Raw genomic sequence first — 19,062 nt, forward strand, 5'->3', positions numbered from 1 at the left:
TGACGATATATTTCTCCTTGTCAAGTTAACAATCGTCTTTGTCGTGTTTTCTTTTCTATTTACTAGGCTGTCATGGTCCTAATAGTTTCTATTTAAAACAAATTCATCAAACGAAGTATTTGAATGTCTGAGCAAACCATCCCATCAACACTCACAAGCCTATTTAATCTACTGCTGACAGCAATGTCGTCTCTTTATAGACTTAAATGAACAATTATCATTGCTGCCATACAAACTACATTGTTTTCCATGTCTTCCATTGACTTGCATTGAACCGATCAGGAACGGACGGCATGTTTTGATCAGCTATCGATCGGCGATAAGGGTCGATGCCAGACAATAGCCGTAAAAGTACATGACCATAATTAGCACGCCATTGATGGGCAGACAAGGCTATAAAAGAAGTCTGGATGGACGCCCTCAAGGAGTGACGTGCGACAAGTCAAGGTGAGTGACTCTCTGCCTTCTATTAGAACAAGGCAAACCCGTACAAGGCATGACCGCGTACCGCCAGGCATCACAAAACCTCCAAACGACGCCGAGCCAACATTTAGAAGGACCATAGGTTCCTTCATCTATTTACAACTAAATTATTTGTCTTTTGTTGCCTCCATCTTTTAGAACCACAACCATCATTACCTGTTCTGCTAAGTGAGGGAAGAGAGTAAGTTTATTGAATTATTAATCTGAAATATATTTTCTTGTTCACCAATTCTCCATCACATTATTCATCCATCCATATTTTCCATATCTATCTCTTTCTAGTAATATATCCATCTATCCATCCATGACATCCTCTTTTTTTTTACAAGATGTGATGATATCAAATGTTTGCTGACTCTACTTTTTCTTCCTGGCAGAAAAATATCATCATGAGTGGGGATGCAGAAATGGAGTGTTTCGGGGCAGCGGCCATTTACCTGCGCAAACCAGAAAAGGAGCGTCTGGAGGCCCAAACTACTCTTTTTGACGCCAAGACATCATACTTTGTGAGCGAAGCCAGTGAGATGTACCTCAAAGGCAAGCTGGTGAAGAGAGAAGGTGGTAAAGCCACTGTGGAAACAATCTGCGGCAAGGTGAGAGTTGTTTGGGAATATTTTTGTATTGAGAGAAGGATTGGTTCATCCCTCCACAGATTTTTAATGTAGTTTTAAGTAGGTGATTACATGGCACAGACTTTTTGACTTAGGAACCAATCTTTTCTAAAGCAATTTTTTGCCCATACTGATGTGATGGCGAACTGATGCTTATATTTTTAGAACAGTAAAAATGTAATGCAAAATATAATGGAACAAGTAAATGATAAATCACGTCATTACTGATATCTCTACCATTTTCTGTCTTGTTAGTCTCTCACTGTAAAGGAGGATGAAATCTTCCCCATGAATCCACCCAAGTTTGACAAGATTGAGGACATGGCCATGATGACCCACCTCAGTGAGCCTTCCGTGCTGTATAACCTCAAAGAGCGTTACGCAGCATGGATGATCTACGTGAGTTCCATTCCAAATGATCCAAAGTGTCCATTATAATCATTTGTGATCATATCCAATCTTTTTTTCAGACCTACTCTGGACTATTCTGCGTCACCGTGAACCCCTACAAGTGGCTCCCGGTATACGACTCAGGGGTCGTAGCAGGATACAGAGGAAAGAAGAGGATTGAGGCACCTCCTCACATCTTCTCCATCTCTGACAATGCCTATCAGTTCATGCTGCAAGGTATCATAAAATTTTTAGTAGTTAGTTCAATATCTTGAATTTTCAGTCTACAATTAGCTGTTTTTTTGCAAATTTAGTAACACTGACAATTATAGTCCAATGTAGCGTATTCCCTTTTTTATAGGCTAATAATGCATGCAATTTTGATGTAACTTTCCCATTGTGTAATCTGGAAACCTGTGGCAAAAATGACAAAAATAGGTTAAAAAAAACACTGTGCAAGGTCACCATTTATAATTAGTTGAAATAAGGTTTAAAGTTTTTTCCATTGCATCATCTCAAACAATTGCCTATGAATGCAAATGCAAAATTGTGCCTTTTCTTTTTTAATCACAGACAGGGAAAATCAGTCTGTCCTCATCACGTATGTTTCCTCTTTTATACGTTACACAGTTTGAATTAGCAATTTTGTCGTGTGGCCTAAAGTGATTTTTTAATATTTATTTTTCTATTGCCTTGTAGTGGAGAATCTGGCGCAGGAAAGACAGTGAACACCAAACGTGTCATTCAATACTTTGCGACAATTGCAGTACCTGGAGGAAAGAAGTCTGAGCATGCAGCTGGCAAAATGCAGGTAGAAATGCTTTGAAAAATAATTACATCTATGTAATTATTTCATTATTTGGGCTGTGGGGGATACATTTGTTGTGATTAAAAGCTATATTGTATCAATAAATGAAACTTAATTTATTGATTACTCATTACACAGATCTGTTCATCAAACACATTGGATTTGAGTATTTCATGATCGGCTATAAAAAGCCTTGTTTTCTTTTCTTCTCTTGATTTTGTGATTTTCTTTTTAAAGGGATCACTCGAGGATCAAATCATTGCCGCAAATCCCCTGCTGGAGGCTTATGGTAATGCCAAAACTGTGAGAAATGACAACTCATCCCGCTTTGTAAGCATCTCTCATCATATCATTAAATTGTTCTTCCACATGATGAACCACAGACACTCCTTTTTTCTCCATAGGGTAAATTCATTAGAATCCACTTTGCCACCACTGGAAAACTGGCCTCTGCAGATATTGAAACATGTAAGACAAAAAAAGATGTGCGGGTTGTTTCGGTGTGTTGCAACCAATGGTCTATGTGATCTACAGACTTGCTGGAGAAGTCTCGTGTGACCTTCCAGCTATCCGCCGAGAGGAGCTACCATATTTTCTATCAGCTCATGACTGGACACAAACCTGAGTTGCTCGGTATGATGACCTTCAAAATGTTTAACTTTTTGATCTTGCCGCATTTGTGGCAAGAATGAAATTAACATGTGGTTTTTGACAGAGGCACTTCTAATCACCACCAACCCATATGACTATCCCATGATCAGTCAAGGGGAAATTACAGTGAAGAGCATCAATGATATTGAGGAGTTCATGGCCACTGATGTAATATAACAGTCTAATCCTCTTCAGTTGTAAGGCCAAGGTTACTTTCTTTAAGTTAAAAAAAACTGACAATGTTTTAATACATTTCAACAACAGGCTGCCATTGACATCTTGGGCTTTACTAATGAAGAGAAAGTCAGTATGTATAAGCTAACAGGAGCTGTGATGCATCATGGGAATATGAAGTTCAAGCAGAAACAGCGTGAAGAACAAGCTGAGCCAGATGGCACTGAGAGTGAGTTACATCAAATATTAATTTGCTGACTATTATCTAACTGGCTGTTCTTCTTGAATGACATGTTTTTTAATGTAATTGTCTGACCTTCTATAACTGTAGTTGCTGATAAGATCTCCTATCTCATGGGCCTCAACTCTGCTGACCTTTTGAAGGCTCTGTGCTACCCAAGAGTCAAAGTTGGAAACGAGTTTGTGACCAAGAGTCAGACTGTACCTCAGGTAATATGTCAGATTTTTTATTATGTTGGTTTTTAGGCAAGTTTTTCTCAATTCCTCTTGAATGAACAGGTGAACAATGCAGTCTCTGCCCTGTCTAAATCGGTCTATGAGAAAATGTTCTTGTGGATGGTGGTTAGAATCAATGAGATGCTGGATACTAAGCAGCCCAGGAGCTTCTTTATTGGTGTCTTGGATATCGCTGGTTTTGAGATCTTTGATGTAAGTATGCATACCTTACAGTGCCGATACACTGCACGTCACTTTAAAACTGTTGTTGGTGCTTTCTTAATGTGACAGTTCAACAGCTTGGAGCAGCTCTGCATCAACTTCACCAATGAAAAACTGCAACAGTTTTTCAACCATCACATGTTTGTCTTGGAGCAAGAAGAGTACAAGAAAGAAGGAATCGAATGGGAGTTCATTGACTTTGGGATGGACTTGGCTGCTTGCATTGAGCTTATTGAGAAGGTGGGTGCAACAAAGTGCTGATGTGGGAATGTCACAATATTTTTTCAAGCTTTTATTGCCAAAAAGTGCATGATAGAATATCCAGTTGAATTCTATTTGGTGTCATCATCATCAGCCAATGGGAATTTTCTCCATCCTTGAAGAGGAGTGCATGTTCCCCAAGGCTTCGGACGTCACTTTCAAGAACAAACTGTACGACCAGCATCTTGGCAAAAACAAGTCATTTGAGAAGCCAAAGCCTACCAAAGGCAAAGCTGAAGCACACTTTTCTTTAGTGCATTATGCTGGCACTGTTGACTACAACATTGTTGGCTGGCTGGACAAGAACAAGGACCCGCTGAATGACACCGTTGTACAGCTCTACCAGAAATCCTCTACTAAGCTTTTGGCCTACCTGTATGCAACCCATGCCTCAGCAGATGGTAGGATGTAATGTACATTAATTTTAGATTTTAACATATACTGATAAGATAAGATTTCACCAACAGCTGAGGGTGCAGGTGCAAAGAAAGGTGGCAAGAAGAAAGGTGGATCCTTCCAAACGGTGTCTGCTTTGTTCAGGGTAAAAATGCAGTCCAAAAATGCTTGTGTGTGATGCATTCTACTTATTTACCTGTGAAAAATAATGGCTTCTCAAACCCTCAGGAGAATCTGGGCAAACTGATGACAAACCTGAGAAGCACACATCCTCACTTTGTGCGCTGTCTGATTCCTAATGAATCTAAAACGCCAGGTATTATGCCATAGATTTAAAAATCAGTCACCATATATTCATAATTATTTACATTTATTGTTAATCGTTATCATATCATTTATGAATATTACAACTTGTTGTCTTTCACATTAAGGTCATTTAACACTAAATATTTTCACCAATACACGCTAGGTCTAATGGAGAACCACCTGGTCATCCATCAGTTGCGTTGTAACGGTGTGCTGGAAGGCATCAGGATCTGCAGAAAAGGATTCCCTAGTAGAATTCTCTATGGTGACTTTAAGCAAAGGTAGTGTAGTCAAATACTGGCAATGATTGTTTTAAAATAACTCACCCAATTTCAAATAAACCTTGACTTTCAGATACAAAGTGTTGAACGCCAGCGTCATCCCTGAGGGTCAGTTCATAGATAATAAAAAGGCCTCAGAGAAGCTTTTGGGCTCCATTGATGTGGATCACAGTCAATACAAGTTTGGTCATACGAAGGTAGGCAAAATAAAATGTCAATATTTAATGATAACTGGAATTAAGAGTTGTTTCACACAGTTAAAAGACACATGACTTTCAGGTCTTCTTTAAAGCCGGATTGCTGGGTACATTGGAAGAGATGAGAGATGAGAAATTGGCCGAGTTGGTCACAATGACTCAGGCTTTGTGCAGGGGCTATGTCATGAGACGAGAGTTTGTCAAGATGATGGAGAGGAGGTATTACACATCGTTTGTCTCTGCAATTTCCCTTCAAACAATGTATAAGGTGGAATATTTCAAGCAAGATTGCTCTATTTCTTCTCAGGGAGGCCATTTATTCCATCCAATACAATGTCCGCTCATTCATGAATGTTAAACACTGGCCATGGATGAAGCTCTACTTCAAAATTAAGCCCCTGCTAAAGAGTGCAGAGACCGAAAAAGAGATGGCTCAAATGAAAGAAGACTTTGAAAAAACCAAGGAGGAGCTCACCAAGGCACTGGCGAAGAAGAAGGAACTAGAAGAGAAGATGGTTTCGCTACTTCAGGAGAAGAATGACCTTATGTTGCAAGTGCAATCGGTATGTGGATTTATTACATCATATAAAGAGAACATGAACTATGTTGTGATTAAGCTGACATGATTTTCTTTTTCAGGATAATGAAACCCTTACTGATGCAGAGGAAAGGTGCGAGGGGCTCATCAAAGCCAAAATCCAGCTCGAGGCCAAAGTTAAAGAGACAAGTGAGAGGCTGGAAGACGAGGAGGAAGTCAATGCTGAATTGACAGCGAAGAAGAGGAAGCTGGAGGACGAGTGCTCCGAGTTGAAGAAAGACATTGATGACCTGGAACTTACCCTGGCTAAAGTAGAGAAGGAGAAGCATGCTACTGAGAACAAGGTGGCTGTGATGTTTATCTCTTGTGGATTTAAGCCTCCTTACAATGAGCTAAACTGTGACTAAACATTGGTGCTATAGGTTAAAAACCTGGTTGAGGAGATGTCTTCTCAAGATGAGACAATTGCAAAGTTGTCCAAAGAGAAGAAGGCCCTCCAAGAGGCTCATCAACAGACACTGGACGACCTTCAAGCAGAGGAAGACAAAGTCAACACCCTGACAAAGGCTAAGTCCAAGCTGGAGCAGCAAGTGGATGACGTAAGTCAGCCACATGTTGGCATTGGTAAATGAGAGAATGACAGAAAACTAAATATGCTTATTCTACCCAGCTTGAAGGATCACTGGAGCAAGAAAAGAAGCTCCGTTTGGACCTAGAAAGAGCTAAACGGAAGCTGGAGGGAGACCTAAAGCTGGCTCAAGAATCTCTGATGGATCTTGAGAACGACAAGCAGCAGTCTGATGAAAAAATTAAAAAGTATGGACTATAATGCACTCTAAAGTGCGCCTAGGTATGAGTGTGAGCATGAATGGTTGTCTGTCTCCTTGTACTTTGCGATTGGCTGGCCACCAATAAAGACTGTCCCCTATTTGCGGCCCATAGTTGGCTGGGATAAGCTCCAGCACCCTTATGAAGATAAACGGTAGAGTAAATGACTGAATGAACGAATGAACTATAATGTATGTACTGTCTTCATCAAATGGCATGCTAAATGAACCATAACTCTCTTACTGTATGTATCTACCAATGGACATTCACAGGAAAGACTTTGAGTTGGGCCAATTACTAAGTAAGATAGAAGATGAGCAAAGCCTTGGAGTCCAACTACAGAAAAAGATAAAAGAACTTCAGGTATTTATTTGGTGGTAAATTCCATGGTAAACATACAATTAATAATGGCAAATATGTGAATATCAGGCCCGTATTGAGGAGCTTGAGGAGGAGATTGAAGCTGACCGGGCCACTCGTGCCAAGGTGGAGAAGCAGAGGTGTGATCTTGCCAGGGAACTTGAAGAGATCAGTGAGCGACTCGAAGAGGCCGGTGGGGCTACATCTGTCCAGATCGAGATGAACAAGAAGCGCGAAGCCGAGTTCCAGAAGCTCCGGCGTGACCTGGAAGAGTCCACATTGCACCACGAAGCAATCGCCGCGGCACTCCGCAAGAAGCAAGCTGACAGTGTGGCTGAGCTGGGTGAGCAGATTGATAATCTTCAACGGGTCAAACAGAAACTGGAGAAAGAGAAGAGTGAATTCAAAATGGAGATTGATGACCTCAGCTGCAATATGGAGTCTGTTGCCAAATCAAAGGTGAGAGAGCATTTAAACGGGTTTTAACTAAAAATGAAAAGACATAAAAAGATGTTTCCATGCTTATTTCCATCTTTTTATTCTAGGCCAACCTTGAAAAGATGTGCAGGACATTAGAAGATCAACTGAGTGAGCTGAAATCCAAGAATGATGAGAATGTCCGTCAACTACATGATGTTAACGCACAAAAAGCAAGACTTTACACAGAAAACGGTAGGCGTGACTTGGTGACACCATGTAGGCCAATGACATATCGTGTGTATTTATTCTCACACGTTAACTGCCCTAATTGCTATCTTTGATCAGGTGAGTTTGCACATCAGCTAGAGGAAAAAGAAGCTCTCGTATCTCAGCTCACAAGAGGCAAGCAGGGCTACACCCAACAGATTGATGAGCTCAAGAGGCACATTGAAGAAGAAGTCAAAGTAACAAGTCTACAAAATCCCTCCAATAAAAGACAGTAAAATTACCAGGCAGAGAATATTCACCTTTGTTTTTTTTTTTTTTTGCTGGTGGCAGGCCAAGAATGCCCTGGCCCACGCCGTCCAATCATCCCGTCACGACTGTGACCTTCTGCGAGAGCAGTATGAGGAAGAGCAGGAAGCAAAAGCTGAACTCCAAAGAGCCATGTCAAAAGCTAACAGTGAGGTGGCACAATGGAGAACTAAATATGAAACTGATGCTATTCAGCGCACTGAGGAGCTTGAAGAGGCAAAGTAAGCCATAACAAAGGAAGGGCAATGCTTGCAAAAAATAAAGCATCCCCTAACTTTTAATCTAACTGTTATGACCTTTAGAAAAAAGCTGGCTCAGCGTCTCCAGGATGCAGAGGAATCCATCGAGGCTGTGAATTCAAAGTGTGCTTCTTTGGAAAAGACCAAGCAGAGACTGCAAGCTGAAGTGGAAGATTTGATGATTGATGTGGAGCGGGCCAACGCTATGGCTGCCAACCTTGACAAGAAGCAGAGAAACTTTGATAAGGTCTGATTTTTTTACAGTTCAATTGATCTTCCGATTTGTGAATTTACTCCTTTACTTGCGATGTATTCAGATTATTGCCGAGTGGAAGCAAAAATATGAAGAGAGCCAAGCTGAACTGGAAGGATCCTTGAAGGAGTCCCGCACACTCAGCACTGAGATGTTCAAGCTGAGGAACTCGTATGAAGAAGTTTTGGATCACCTTGAGACCTTAAAGAGGGAGAACAAGAACCTGCAACGTAAGATTTGCATTACCAAAGGTGTTAAGACGCACCAACTGACAGTTGTTTAACCATTGTTTAATCTCAGAGGAAATTTCTGACTTGAGTGAGCAAATTGGAGAGATGGGAAAGACAATCCATGAACTTGAAAAGGGAAAAAAGTCTGTGGAAATTGAGAAGTGTGAAATTCAAACAGCCCTGGAAGAGGCAGAGGTAATAATTCTAGTAAAATCACAATAATGAAACTTAGTTGGGTTTTTATGTTAAAGGTGTTATGATGGTTAACCTAAAAAAGGTCCTGTTTGTTGACAGGCTACTCTGGAGCATGAGGAGTCCAAGATTCTTCGTGTCCAGCTTGAACTAACCCAAGTCAAGGGTGAGGTTGACAGAAAGATTGCAGAAAAGGATGAAGAGATGGAGCAGTTCAGGAGGAACAGTCAGCGTGTGATCGAATCCATGCAGAGCACTTTGGACGCAGAGGTCAGGAGCAGGAATGATGCCCTGAGAATCAAGAAGAAGATGGAGGGAGATCTAAATGAGATGGAGATTCAGCTGAGCCATGCCAACCGCCAGGCAGCTGAAGCGCAAAAACAACTTAGGCATGTCCAGGGACAACTCAAGGTAGATATATTTGGTGTCATCTAAAAAAGAAGAAAAATAATACTGATTTGCATCAATATTTTCTCACACAGGATGCCCAGCTCCATCTTGATGAAGCCATAAGAAGTCAAGAAGACATGAAGGAGCAGGTTGCGATGGTAGAGCGTAGAAACAACCTGATGCTGGCTGAAATTGAGGAGCTGAGAACTGCTTTGGAGCATACAGAGAGAAGCCGCAAAGTAGCTGAAGCTGAGCTGATTGATGCCAGTGAGCGTGTTGGTCTGCTTCATTCTCAGGTACTCTTCACAAAAGTTAAAATTCTTGCAACAACTTCAGAGTATGCATTTTTTTTCTATCAATACAGAACACCAGCCTCATCAATACTAAGAAGAAACTGGAGTCTGACCTTGTCCACATCCAGAGTGAAGTAGAGGATGCTGTGCAGGAATCAAGGAATGCTGAAGACAAGGCTAAGAAGGCCATCACAGATGTGGGTTTCAAGGCATTCACCCGAATGTAAAGGCTACTACTGAACTCACGGGTTGCTGGATTGTAGGCTGCCATGATGGCTGAGGAGCTGAAGAAGGAGCAGGACACCTGTTCTCATTTGGAGAGGATGAAGAAGAACCTGGAGGTGACGGTCAAAGACCTGCAGCACCGCCTGGATGAGGCCGAGACTCTGGCCCTCAAGGGAGGGAAAAAGCAGCTCCAGAAACTGGAGGCTAGGGTAATGCTCTCATTCCACGGGCTAGTGGAGAACTGAAGGACCTTTAGTAACCTACTTTTTGCTTTAGGTGCGTGAGCTTGAAGCTGAGCTAGAAGCTGAGCAGAGGCGAGGATCCGATGCTATAAAAGGCGTGCGAAAGTATGAGAGAAGAGTGAAGGAGCTCTCCTATCAGGTAGGCTTAGAATTCTTCCATATGTCTGTTGTTGTCTAAGAACGGGAAAATGTAACACAAGTAGTGGTTGGGACGTCAGCCTCACATTTCTGGGCTCCTGGGTTCAAATCCAGGTCAGTCCACCTGTGTGGAGTTTGCATGTTCTCCCCGGGCTTGCGTGGGTTTTCTCCGGGTACTCCCACTTCCCAAAAACATGCACGGTACGCTGGTTGGACACTCTAAATTGCCCCTAGGTATGAGTGTGAGCCTGACTGGTTGTTTGGGTAGTCCATAGTCAGCTGGGATGGGCTCTAGCATCCCCTGTGACCCTTGTGAGGATAAAAGGGTTCAAAAAAATGAATGAATGAATGAATGAATGAATAACACAAGTAATTATGTTGCCATCAGACTGACGAGGACAAGAAGAACGTGAATAGACTTCAAGATTTGGTGGACAAACTGCAGCTAAAGGTCAAGGCCTACAAAAGGCAGTCAGAAGAGGCTGTAAGTATCAAGTTTGCTTATTTGAGATCGTATTGTTGTGTCATATATTGGATTAAATTTCATTCGGGAATCTGAAATAATAGATTTAAAATAAAAAAATTTGCCAATACATTGCCAAATCGTAATGTTAATTCAACTGTTGGGATGCCAACAGGAGGAACAAGCCAACACTCACATGTCTAGGCTGCGGAAAGTTCAACATGAGCTGGAAGAGGCTCAAGAGAGAGCAGACATTGCCGAGTCGCAGGTCAACAAGATGAGGGCCAAAAGTCGGGAAATAGGAAAGGTTAGTAATCTGATTCAGACGAAGCCAAGTTGCTGTCAAGCAATGAAACATGCCATGTTTTCATTGTAGACAAAAGATGCTGAAGAATAAGATGGAACATCATTGAGAGATCAAATTGACAATCATATAATATGATCTGACATTAGAATACTCTCATTATATACTGTTGATGAACATTCAATAAACTTATTTTGCCGGTCTAGGGATTTTTTTTTGGCTCTTTTTGCTGACAACATAAACAAAGCAATGGGGACAATACCAACAATATTCTCAGTTGGAAGACTGAGTTTTGTCATTCCAAGGAAGAGCACGTGCAAAACTGACAGCAGGTGATTGGGACATGGTGTAAGGCTGTCTGTATGTTTCCTCTTTGGGTGCAATTTCCATTGACGTCGTAGTGATAAATGACATTTACCCTTTGCCCCCTTCACTCCTTGAAATAAGGCACCTGTTAACTAAGGATTGTGAAGCATTCCATCTAGTTCCTATAGAATTACTGTCACACAATGTAGGAGGCCCTTAAAAATGGACCAGTCCATATCGTATTATTCAGTATCAAAACTTCCTGAGTAATGCTTTCTGTTACATTCTCAAAGCTTCTTAAAACTATTCATAGGCCCTAGACAGTAATTATTGCTATTGCATAGGTTTGTTCACCTGACTCTTTGTTTCTGTGCATTTGTAGTCAACAGATTCAAATGAAGACAGGGGAAAGTGTAGCTTCCTGGTGGCGCAGAGGTTTGTTCACCTTACTCCCATCTGGGAGACCTGGGTTCAAATCCTGGTTGGGACATTTTTTCACTTGGTTGTTTCTGTGGACTTCTTGTCAAGAAACTCAAATGATTACAAAGAAAAGTGTAGCCAGTTGGTGGCGCAGTGGTTAGATCACCGGATTCCCGTCTGGGAGACCTGGGTTCGATTCCCGCTGTCGGCACACATTTTCACTTAGTTGTTTCTGTGTACTTCTTGGAAAGACACTCAAATGATTACTAAGGAAAGTGTAGTCACTTGGTTGGCGCAGAGGTTAGTTCACAGGACTCCCGTGTGGGAGACCTGGATTCGATTCCTGCTGCCGTCGTTTGGCTGAAAATACTTGGTAAGAAGAATTGGTAAATGGAAAAAGAAAAAAAAAAGAAAAAACTTTTTAATTTATATTAAACATTTAGTCATACTTTTCAGTAAAAGGTTATATTCAGAACTGCCTTCGGCAGTTCGGAAGACAGTTGAAGGGCCAGTCTGTGTCGCGTTCTCGAGTCGGCCTTCGGCCGACTCTCGACCGCTTGCTTGGTCAGTCAACCGCCGACACCGGGAAGCGAACTCACGTTCCCTCCGTGCAAAGGTGAGTGTGCAACCCACTACACTACACCACTTCCCGAATGAAGTTCCTTTATCTCCAAAATAACGCCATCACATCCATATCTGACTCAGCTCTGGCCAATGGAACCAATCATGATGCATCACAACCAACTTACATCTGATGCCATTAGCGAGATTAACGAGGTTGGTTACGCATTTAAAATGATAGAAAAACCAATGTGCGGGACTCGAGAAACCATTGTATAAATCAAACATAATGAAGCAAGCAAGACAGTACATTATGAAAAACTTCATGTCTAATGGTCTATTGTTTTGCCTATTTAGATGATTTTGAAGTTGAATTGAGTTTGAGTGTTTTTTTATTTATTTTATAGGCTTTTCTGAGGTTAGAAAAACTGCAGCGTTTATATTTACAACACAACAATTTGACCAGAGTCCCCTGTCAACCTTCCCCGCACCCTTCATAGGAAAAATTGATTTTTTCATCCTGATAAAGCTTTGGTTATCAGGGAGTTTTAGATGTAAGTATTTTTGATTGGTATTTTTATTGATGTATAGGGGAATTCCATAGATGAACAGCAAGATCCTCACTTTACTGTATGAGCGTGGTAAATGCAAAATTACGCCACGCCACAGGAGGGCAGTAGTTGTTGGCTGCAACAAAAAAGAACAGCTATTGTGCGTAGGCCAACCAGCTGTTTAAATTTGGCACATGCGCGGTACCTCATTCTTTCAGGAAGCCATTTCACTTCCGGCGGTCGAGACACATGTATCCGAACGAGGTAAGTTCTCTTGCGTTTTACGGTCATAAGTGCGTTTTATCACGCCATCGTGAGACTTATTAGTAATCGATTGAGCCCAAAACGCCGGTTAATCTGTTTCTTTAATGCCAGCTTCAACACACCGTCGACAATTGAAGTTTGAGATCCCTTTCCTCTCCAGGTATGTGCCGCATCTGACTAGCTATTTTAGCATTAGTGACACGACGACACTTTTCATTTGGCTTTAATCGTATTGTCCGTTTTCTGTCCATTATTCCGTCGTGTTGAAATACTTTTAATCTAATCAAACAAAGTCGAGATGTCAATGTAAGTATAGTTAGTTTGATGGTTAGATGACATCCAGTGGCACGACTTGTGTTGTATGTAAACCGATTTCACACTTAACATTATTGATGCAAAATAGTGATGTCAACTTTCTTATAACTGTTATCGCTACTGTGTATATTTAATCGCCTTATCTGTACTAAACGCCTCAATTTTTAATTGTTCTGATTTCACTCTAAACATTATTGATGCAAAAATAGTTGTCTACTTTCTTCTAACATATTGCTACTGTGTATATTTAATCACCTTGTCTGATAAAGGGAAAAGAAAAGCTCAACACGGCGCACTAACTTATTTTCATTTATTAGCTTGATCGTATATTAATAAGTTTTTTGTCAGATTTATCAAGCATGAGTATAGTTAGTTTGATGGGTAGATGCTCTCTCCTAAATTACATCCAGTGGTACAACTAATGTTGGTTGTAAAGATAGATTCCACCACGAGTGTCATTTCCAATTTGTAATTGTTCTGATTTCACACTATAAAAAATATTGATACAGAAATGGTTACGTCAACTTTCTTCTAACTGTTATTGCTACTGTGTATATTTAATCGCCTTGTCTGAAAAGGGAAAAGAATAGCACGTAGCAGTCACTAACTTATTTTCATTCATTATCTTGATTGTATATTATTAAGTTTGTTGTAAGATTTCTCCATTTTGCAATAATAGTTTTGCAACTCCCAACTAGTTTGGTTAAATCAAGTTCTCTCTTTTTAGCATCCGGATGCAGCTCTTCCAGAGTGTCCAGACAGAACACACGCCCTCGAGGTTAAAGGAGAGGAGATTGGGCCAGATCAAGGTAAAATGAATTCCAAAGAAAACATTAAGCCTTTTCTGTGAATCTTAATTCTCTATATTAAGTTTTGTTTTCTTCTTTGTACACATCAGGTCCATGTCACTTGTGACTTATCTGCACTTCAGAGATGACTGGCAGGCTTCTCAAAGGTTAACGTATTTGTTTATTGCAAAGTATCCAAGTCTTCATCCAAACTAAATAAAAGCTTTAAATATTATAATCTTGTGGAACTCCATGATGTGATATCTGATCTTTATGGTGAGGTTTCACTGAACATAAGTTGGTGTTGTGACCTCTTATGTAGGTAAAGTCCACAAGGATATTATTAAAGATTAGAAACTATTTGTTAAAGTAGATTTTTCTTAAGTCAATTTCCCAAGTACAAGACTAGTGTTTATTCTTTCTTCAAGTGTTTACTCCCCTTGGTTTAAAAAAAAAAAAAATCCTAAATATATAGTTTCTCCAGCTTTATAAAAAAAATATTCTAAGTGTTAACTGCTCCAACTTTCTTTTAAAATATGGTTTATTCCTTCAGCTATTAAAAAAATTAAATCCTAAATATATTTCTCCAGCTTTTAAAAAAAAAATTCTAAGTATTAACTGCTCAAACTTTCTTTTGGAATGTTTTTTCTTCAGCTATTAAAAAAAATAAAATCCTAAATATATTATTTCTCCAACTTTTTTAAAAAATAATTCTAAATGTTTATTGCTCCAACTTTTAAAAAAAATATTTATGCTCCCAGCTTTTTTGTTCTAATTTTTTTATTGTTCATTCCCCCAGCTTTTTAAAAAAAATATTCTAAGTGTTTATTGCCCTTTTTTTGTTCTTTTTTTTCTAAGTGTTTATTCCCCCAGCTTTTTAAAAAAAATATTCTAAGTGTTTATTGCCCTTTTTTTGTTCTTTTTTTTTCTAAGTGTTTATTCCCCCAGCTTTTTAAAAAAAATATTCTAAGTGTTTATTGCCCTTTTTGTTCATTTTTTTCCTAAGTTTTATTTAATTTTTCCAAGCTTACTTTTTTTATTTTATTTTTCTAAGTGTTTTCCAAATTTAAAATGTTTACTTGTAAATATAATATTTTAACTTTGATTGTGACTTGCATCTTTTGTTAAAGACAACACACATGCATACATTTAAAAAGCTTTTATTTTGAAAAACTTGAGCAAAATAAAGTAATTCCTCCAGTCACCAGCAGGAAATCCAGGAAATAAAAGCTCCAGCTTTTATTTTGAAAAAGTTTGTAGATTGGTTCCCGTTGGTGGTCCAGCATCGTAAAAAATCGAATCTTCTCCACCCCCTGGTGGAGAAGATTCGAAAACTGAAAAGGGGGGGTTAGCACACAGTTAGTTCAAAAAACAATGAGAAGGGCTCACCTTTTATTTTGAAAAACTTGAAGTAGTCCCTCCTGTCACCAGAAGGAAATCCAGAAAATAAAAGCTCCAGCTTTTATTTTGAAAAAGTTTGTAGATTGGTTCCCGTTGGTGGTCCAGCATCGTAAAAAATCGAATCTTCTCCACCCCCTGGTGGAATTCTGGAAAAACAAAAACAAAAGGGTTAAGGCACAAAGTTAGTTAAAAAACCAATGAGAAGGGCTTACCTTTTATTTTGAAAAATGTCAGACTGGTTCACGATCCAGCAGAGAAAAAATTAAGGCATCTGAGACTATCTGTTCAATGGTGGAATTCTGTAAAACAAGAAGGGGTCAATACATGAAGTTTAGGACAACTTTTATTTTGAAAAATGCATAGATCAGTGCTGGCTATTACACCAATCTATGCATTTTTTTTCAAAATAAAAGGCAAGACCTTGCAAATGGTTGAGTAAAAAATATATTCACAAGGTCTTACCTTTTATCTTGAAAAAAATGCATAGATCAGTGCTGGATGTTACACCAGAATTAATCTACAATTTTTTTTCAAAATAAAAGGCAAGACCTTGCAAATGTTTTTTAACTTAACCATTTGCAAGTGAGATTTTACCAGAATCAGGGAGTGGTGTAGTCCATCTCGACTTGGGTGGAATTCTGGAAACAAAAAAAAGGGTCAATATACAAAGTTAAGTAAAAAAAAACATTTGCAAGGTCTCAACTTTTATCTTGAAAAAATGCATAGATAAGTGCTGGATGTTACACCAGAATCAATCTATGCATTTTTGTAAAAATACATTCGCAAGGAAGGTTTTACCAGAATTGGGGAAATCTTTTATTTTGAAAAAAAATAAAACATTTGGGGCTAAATACTTTTGCCTCGAGTTTTTCAGTCAATCATTTAAAATCTATTCATTCTTAAAATGCTTGTTTTTCTCTTCTTACACCAAGAAAAAAAGTTATTTTACCATACGCGAGTCAAAAATGACCCCTGCTTTATGGTTGAATAAATGCCTCACTTACATTTTGTCAAAACCACATTTAAAAGTTAAAAGATCCAAGCCCTGAGGTCTTTAAGAAAGTTAATGGGGTAAAAGTACATGATTGTTTTAATCCATCAAATATTAGCGGTTCCACTACATCGCAGATTATTTATTTAAATTCAGAAAAATGTGAAAAGCTACTTCTCTATTTGCCATTATAGTATTTATTTTAAAAATTAAATTCAATATGCATAAACCTACTTTAAATTTTTCCTTTATCGCAACATGTCTGGTCTACATTAACCATGATAATTAAGGGATTACCGTTTAGCCTAGAGGTCTTTTAGAAAGGTAAGGGGCTAAAATTATATAATTTATTTAAGTGCTCAGTGCATGGCAGACTACTTTTTTAAATTCAGAAAAATGTGAAAATCCTCATTGAAACTCAAGCAGAAGCTACTCTTCACTTGCCACTGTAGTATGTTTTTTTTTTTTAAATTAAATTCAATAGGGATGACCCTAATTTAAATTTTTCCTTTATAGCAGCCATGTCTTTTCTACATTAACCATGATAATCGAGGGATTACTGTTTAACCCTGAGGTCTTAAAGAAAGCTAAGGGGCTAAAATTATATTATTTATTTAAGTGTTTAGTACCACTACATGGCATATTACTTTTTTAAAATCAGAAAAATGTGAAAAGCCACACTGAAACTCAAGCGGAAGCTATCCCACTTGCCACTATAGTATTTTTTTTAATTAAATTCAATTGGGTTGACCCTACTTTGCGGTTTTTCCATTTATCACGGTCCACATTAACCGCGATAACCGAGGGATTACTGTTAATTCCTTTTGCATCCACTAATGCATTTGTGTGGGTGACTTATCCAGATTTTTGCAATTAAAAAAACGCAAAGTCATTTAGTGATTTCATTCAAAATTGGACGAAAAACGAGCCAATTGCGCAAATCCTTAAATACTGAAAGCTGACGTTTAAATGTTAAACGGGGAAAATCGGAACTATTTAAAAATGACCCACTTGGTTATGGCGTCGACGAGTTGATCCTTTCTGGTCGTTTCGGCCACATTCTTGATGTTTCCCAGTAGTCGGTGGTGCTCGTTGAGGGACTGAAACACACAAAGGAATGATTAGTTTTAAAACAAAGAGCGATCGGTAACGCAATGCAGCCAATTTGTTTGCAAACATTTTGCCGTCATGGCTGCATCACGCTAACGGAGCATGCTACCGTCAACGATCACTCTTAAGATGAGAACCGGGGCTTCGAAATCCCCAAACGACGACATACAACATGTGCAGCAACGTCTAGTGAGAAGTTTGACAGCCATTCTTCGTCAAATCGTCAGCTCTGAGCAGCTCTGCAGTACGCGCCCGTGCAGTCTCAATCGCCATTTTGCTGGATGACATCGACTATTTGAACTCTCACCTCGGCCACGCCCATTAAACATAGAAAAACACAAAATAGAAATTGTTTTCATAATAACGTGCATTAGTCAGTGTGTGTGTGTGTGTGTGTGCATGTAAAAGGTTATATTCCGAACTGCCTTCGGCATAGGTGTTGAAACGTTTTATCCAAGGAAATGGGGTGAAACACTTAGTCATTTTTTGGACAAAATGCTTCATCCACCATTGAATACTTATTCAGTTAGACACTTAGACATTAATACTTATTCTTTTACCTGAATAACATTGGGAAAATGAATGCTTCATCCACCACTGAATACTTATTCAGTTAAACACTTAGGCAATTGTACTTACTCTTTTACCTGAATAATATTGGGAAAATAATTGCATGCACTGGGATTTGAACCCAGGACCACAGACATGGTAGACTGATGACTTATCCATTGGGCCACCACCCTGTGAGAGAAAGCAGTAGTACTTGTAGTTTTATCTTTTTCATTTACCTGAATCATAGTGGGAAAATCTTTGCACGCACTGGGATTAGAACCCAGGACCAAAGAGTTGGCAGACTGTTGACTTAGCCACTGGACCACCACTCTGTGAGAGAAAGCAGTAGTACTTATCTTTTTCATTTACTTGAATAATATTGGGGAAATATTTGCAAGCACCAAAAAAACACAGGCATATACACATTCACACATATACACAATACACATTTACACATATACACGCATACATACATATACACATACACACATATATACACATACACACACACATATATACACATACACACATATACACATACACACATACATACACATACATACAGATATACAGATATACATATATACATATATATATATATACATATATACAAATATACATAAAAGGCAGGAGTCATTGGTGGAAGAAATAATGACCCAGAGCTGCAAAATATCAAGAGTGTTTAATCACCAAAGATATAAACATTGAAATATCCATCTCTAATGTGACTGACAAAATGTTTACAAAGTTAAGCTTGTTGTATTCTGCAGACCGCTTTGCATACAAAAATCAGTTTGGCAGGATGCGAGGCTGGCACAAAGAGGAGTGGAACAACTATCCCAGTCGACAACAATGGGAAGCCAAATGAAGAGCAAAGTTAAGTGAAGAAAGATATTCTTTTATAGAGATACTAGACAA

At 39.1% G+C, this 19,062-nt stretch overlaps 1 protein-coding gene and 2 long non-coding RNA genes across 8 annotated transcripts; 2 read left to right on the top strand and 1 right to left on the bottom strand.

Moving 5' to 3' along the window:
• The first annotated feature begins 499 nt into the window (after nt 1–499).
• LOC144203724 (myosin heavy chain, fast skeletal muscle-like) lies at nt 500–11,092 on the top strand. Its single transcript, XM_077727296.1, has 40 exons — nt 500–664; nt 861–1,076; nt 1,350–1,493; nt 1,565–1,721; nt 2,058–2,085; nt 2,184–2,295; nt 2,530–2,622; nt 2,697–2,760; nt 2,827–2,925; nt 3,008–3,111; nt 3,208–3,346; nt 3,449–3,567; nt 3,637–3,786; nt 3,865–4,035; nt 4,151–4,457; nt 4,524–4,597; nt 4,681–4,768; nt 4,922–5,039; nt 5,113–5,236; nt 5,319–5,455; nt 5,544–5,799; nt 5,876–6,118; nt 6,197–6,373; nt 6,445–6,590; nt 6,875–6,965; nt 7,032–7,421; nt 7,508–7,634; nt 7,728–7,846; nt 7,941–8,137; nt 8,219–8,402; nt 8,473–8,638; nt 8,709–8,833; nt 8,933–9,241; nt 9,313–9,516; nt 9,585–9,710; nt 9,777–9,947; nt 10,015–10,119; nt 10,507–10,602; nt 10,757–10,888; nt 10,958–11,092. Exons 2-40 carry the CDS (start codon nt 873–875, stop codon nt 10,976–10,978), a joined length of 5,817 nt encoding a protein of 1,938 aa, XP_077583422.1. The 5' UTR covers nt 500–664; nt 861–872; the 3' UTR covers nt 10,979–11,092.
• A 1,834-nt stretch (nt 11,093–12,926) lies between these two features.
• LOC144203245 (uncharacterized) lies at nt 12,927–14,328 on the top strand. 4 transcript variants are annotated; one of them, XR_013327640.1, is made up of 4 exons: nt 12,939–12,987; nt 13,099–13,147; nt 14,030–14,111; nt 14,201–14,328. It is a non-coding gene; the product is annotated as an uncharacterized LOC144203245 (long non-coding RNA). The 4 variants fall into 4 exon arrangements; XR_013327641.1 differs by having other exon boundaries at nt 12,927–13,293; XR_013327638.1 differs by having other exon boundaries at nt 12,930–13,147.
• Nucleotides 14,329–15,234: 906 nt separating this feature from the next.
• Nucleotides 15,235–17,938, bottom strand: LOC144203679 (uncharacterized). Of its 3 annotated transcripts, none has more exons than XR_013327746.1 (6): nt 17,762–17,938; nt 17,494–17,582; nt 16,086–16,129; nt 15,704–15,790; nt 15,480–15,637; nt 15,235–15,403 (listed from the first exon to the last, which is right to left on the bottom strand). It is a non-coding gene; the product is annotated as an uncharacterized LOC144203679 (long non-coding RNA). The 3 variants fall into 3 exon arrangements; XR_013327745.1 differs by having other exon boundaries at nt 15,235–15,424; nt 17,762–17,937; XR_013327744.1 differs by having other exon boundaries at nt 15,235–15,637; nt 17,762–17,930.
• Between the last annotated feature and the right edge of the window lie 1,124 nt (nt 17,939–19,062).

Source organism: Stigmatopora nigra, chromosome 10 (assembly GCF_051989575.1).
Source record: "Stigmatopora nigra isolate UIUO_SnigA chromosome 10, RoL_Snig_1.1, whole genome shotgun sequence".
Classification (NCBI taxonomy): domain Eukaryota; kingdom Metazoa; phylum Chordata; class Actinopteri; order Syngnathiformes; family Syngnathidae; genus Stigmatopora; species Stigmatopora nigra.

What these genes read in the sequence shown, in the direction of transcription:
- LOC144203724 (XM_077727296.1), top strand. Translation starts at nt 873, where the DNA reads ATGAGTGGGGATGCAGAAATGGAGTGTTTCGGGGCAGCGGCCATTTAC. An exon ending in AATCAGTCTGTCCTCATCAC is followed by an intron (nt 2,086 to 2,183) that starts GTATGTTTCCTC and finishes ATTGCCTTGTAG; the next exon opens with TGGAGAATCTGGCGCAGGAA. An exon ending in GCATTGAGCTTATTGAGAAG is followed by an intron (nt 4,036 to 4,150) that starts GTGGGTGCAACA and finishes CATCATCATCAG; the next exon opens with CCAATGGGAATTTTCTCCAT.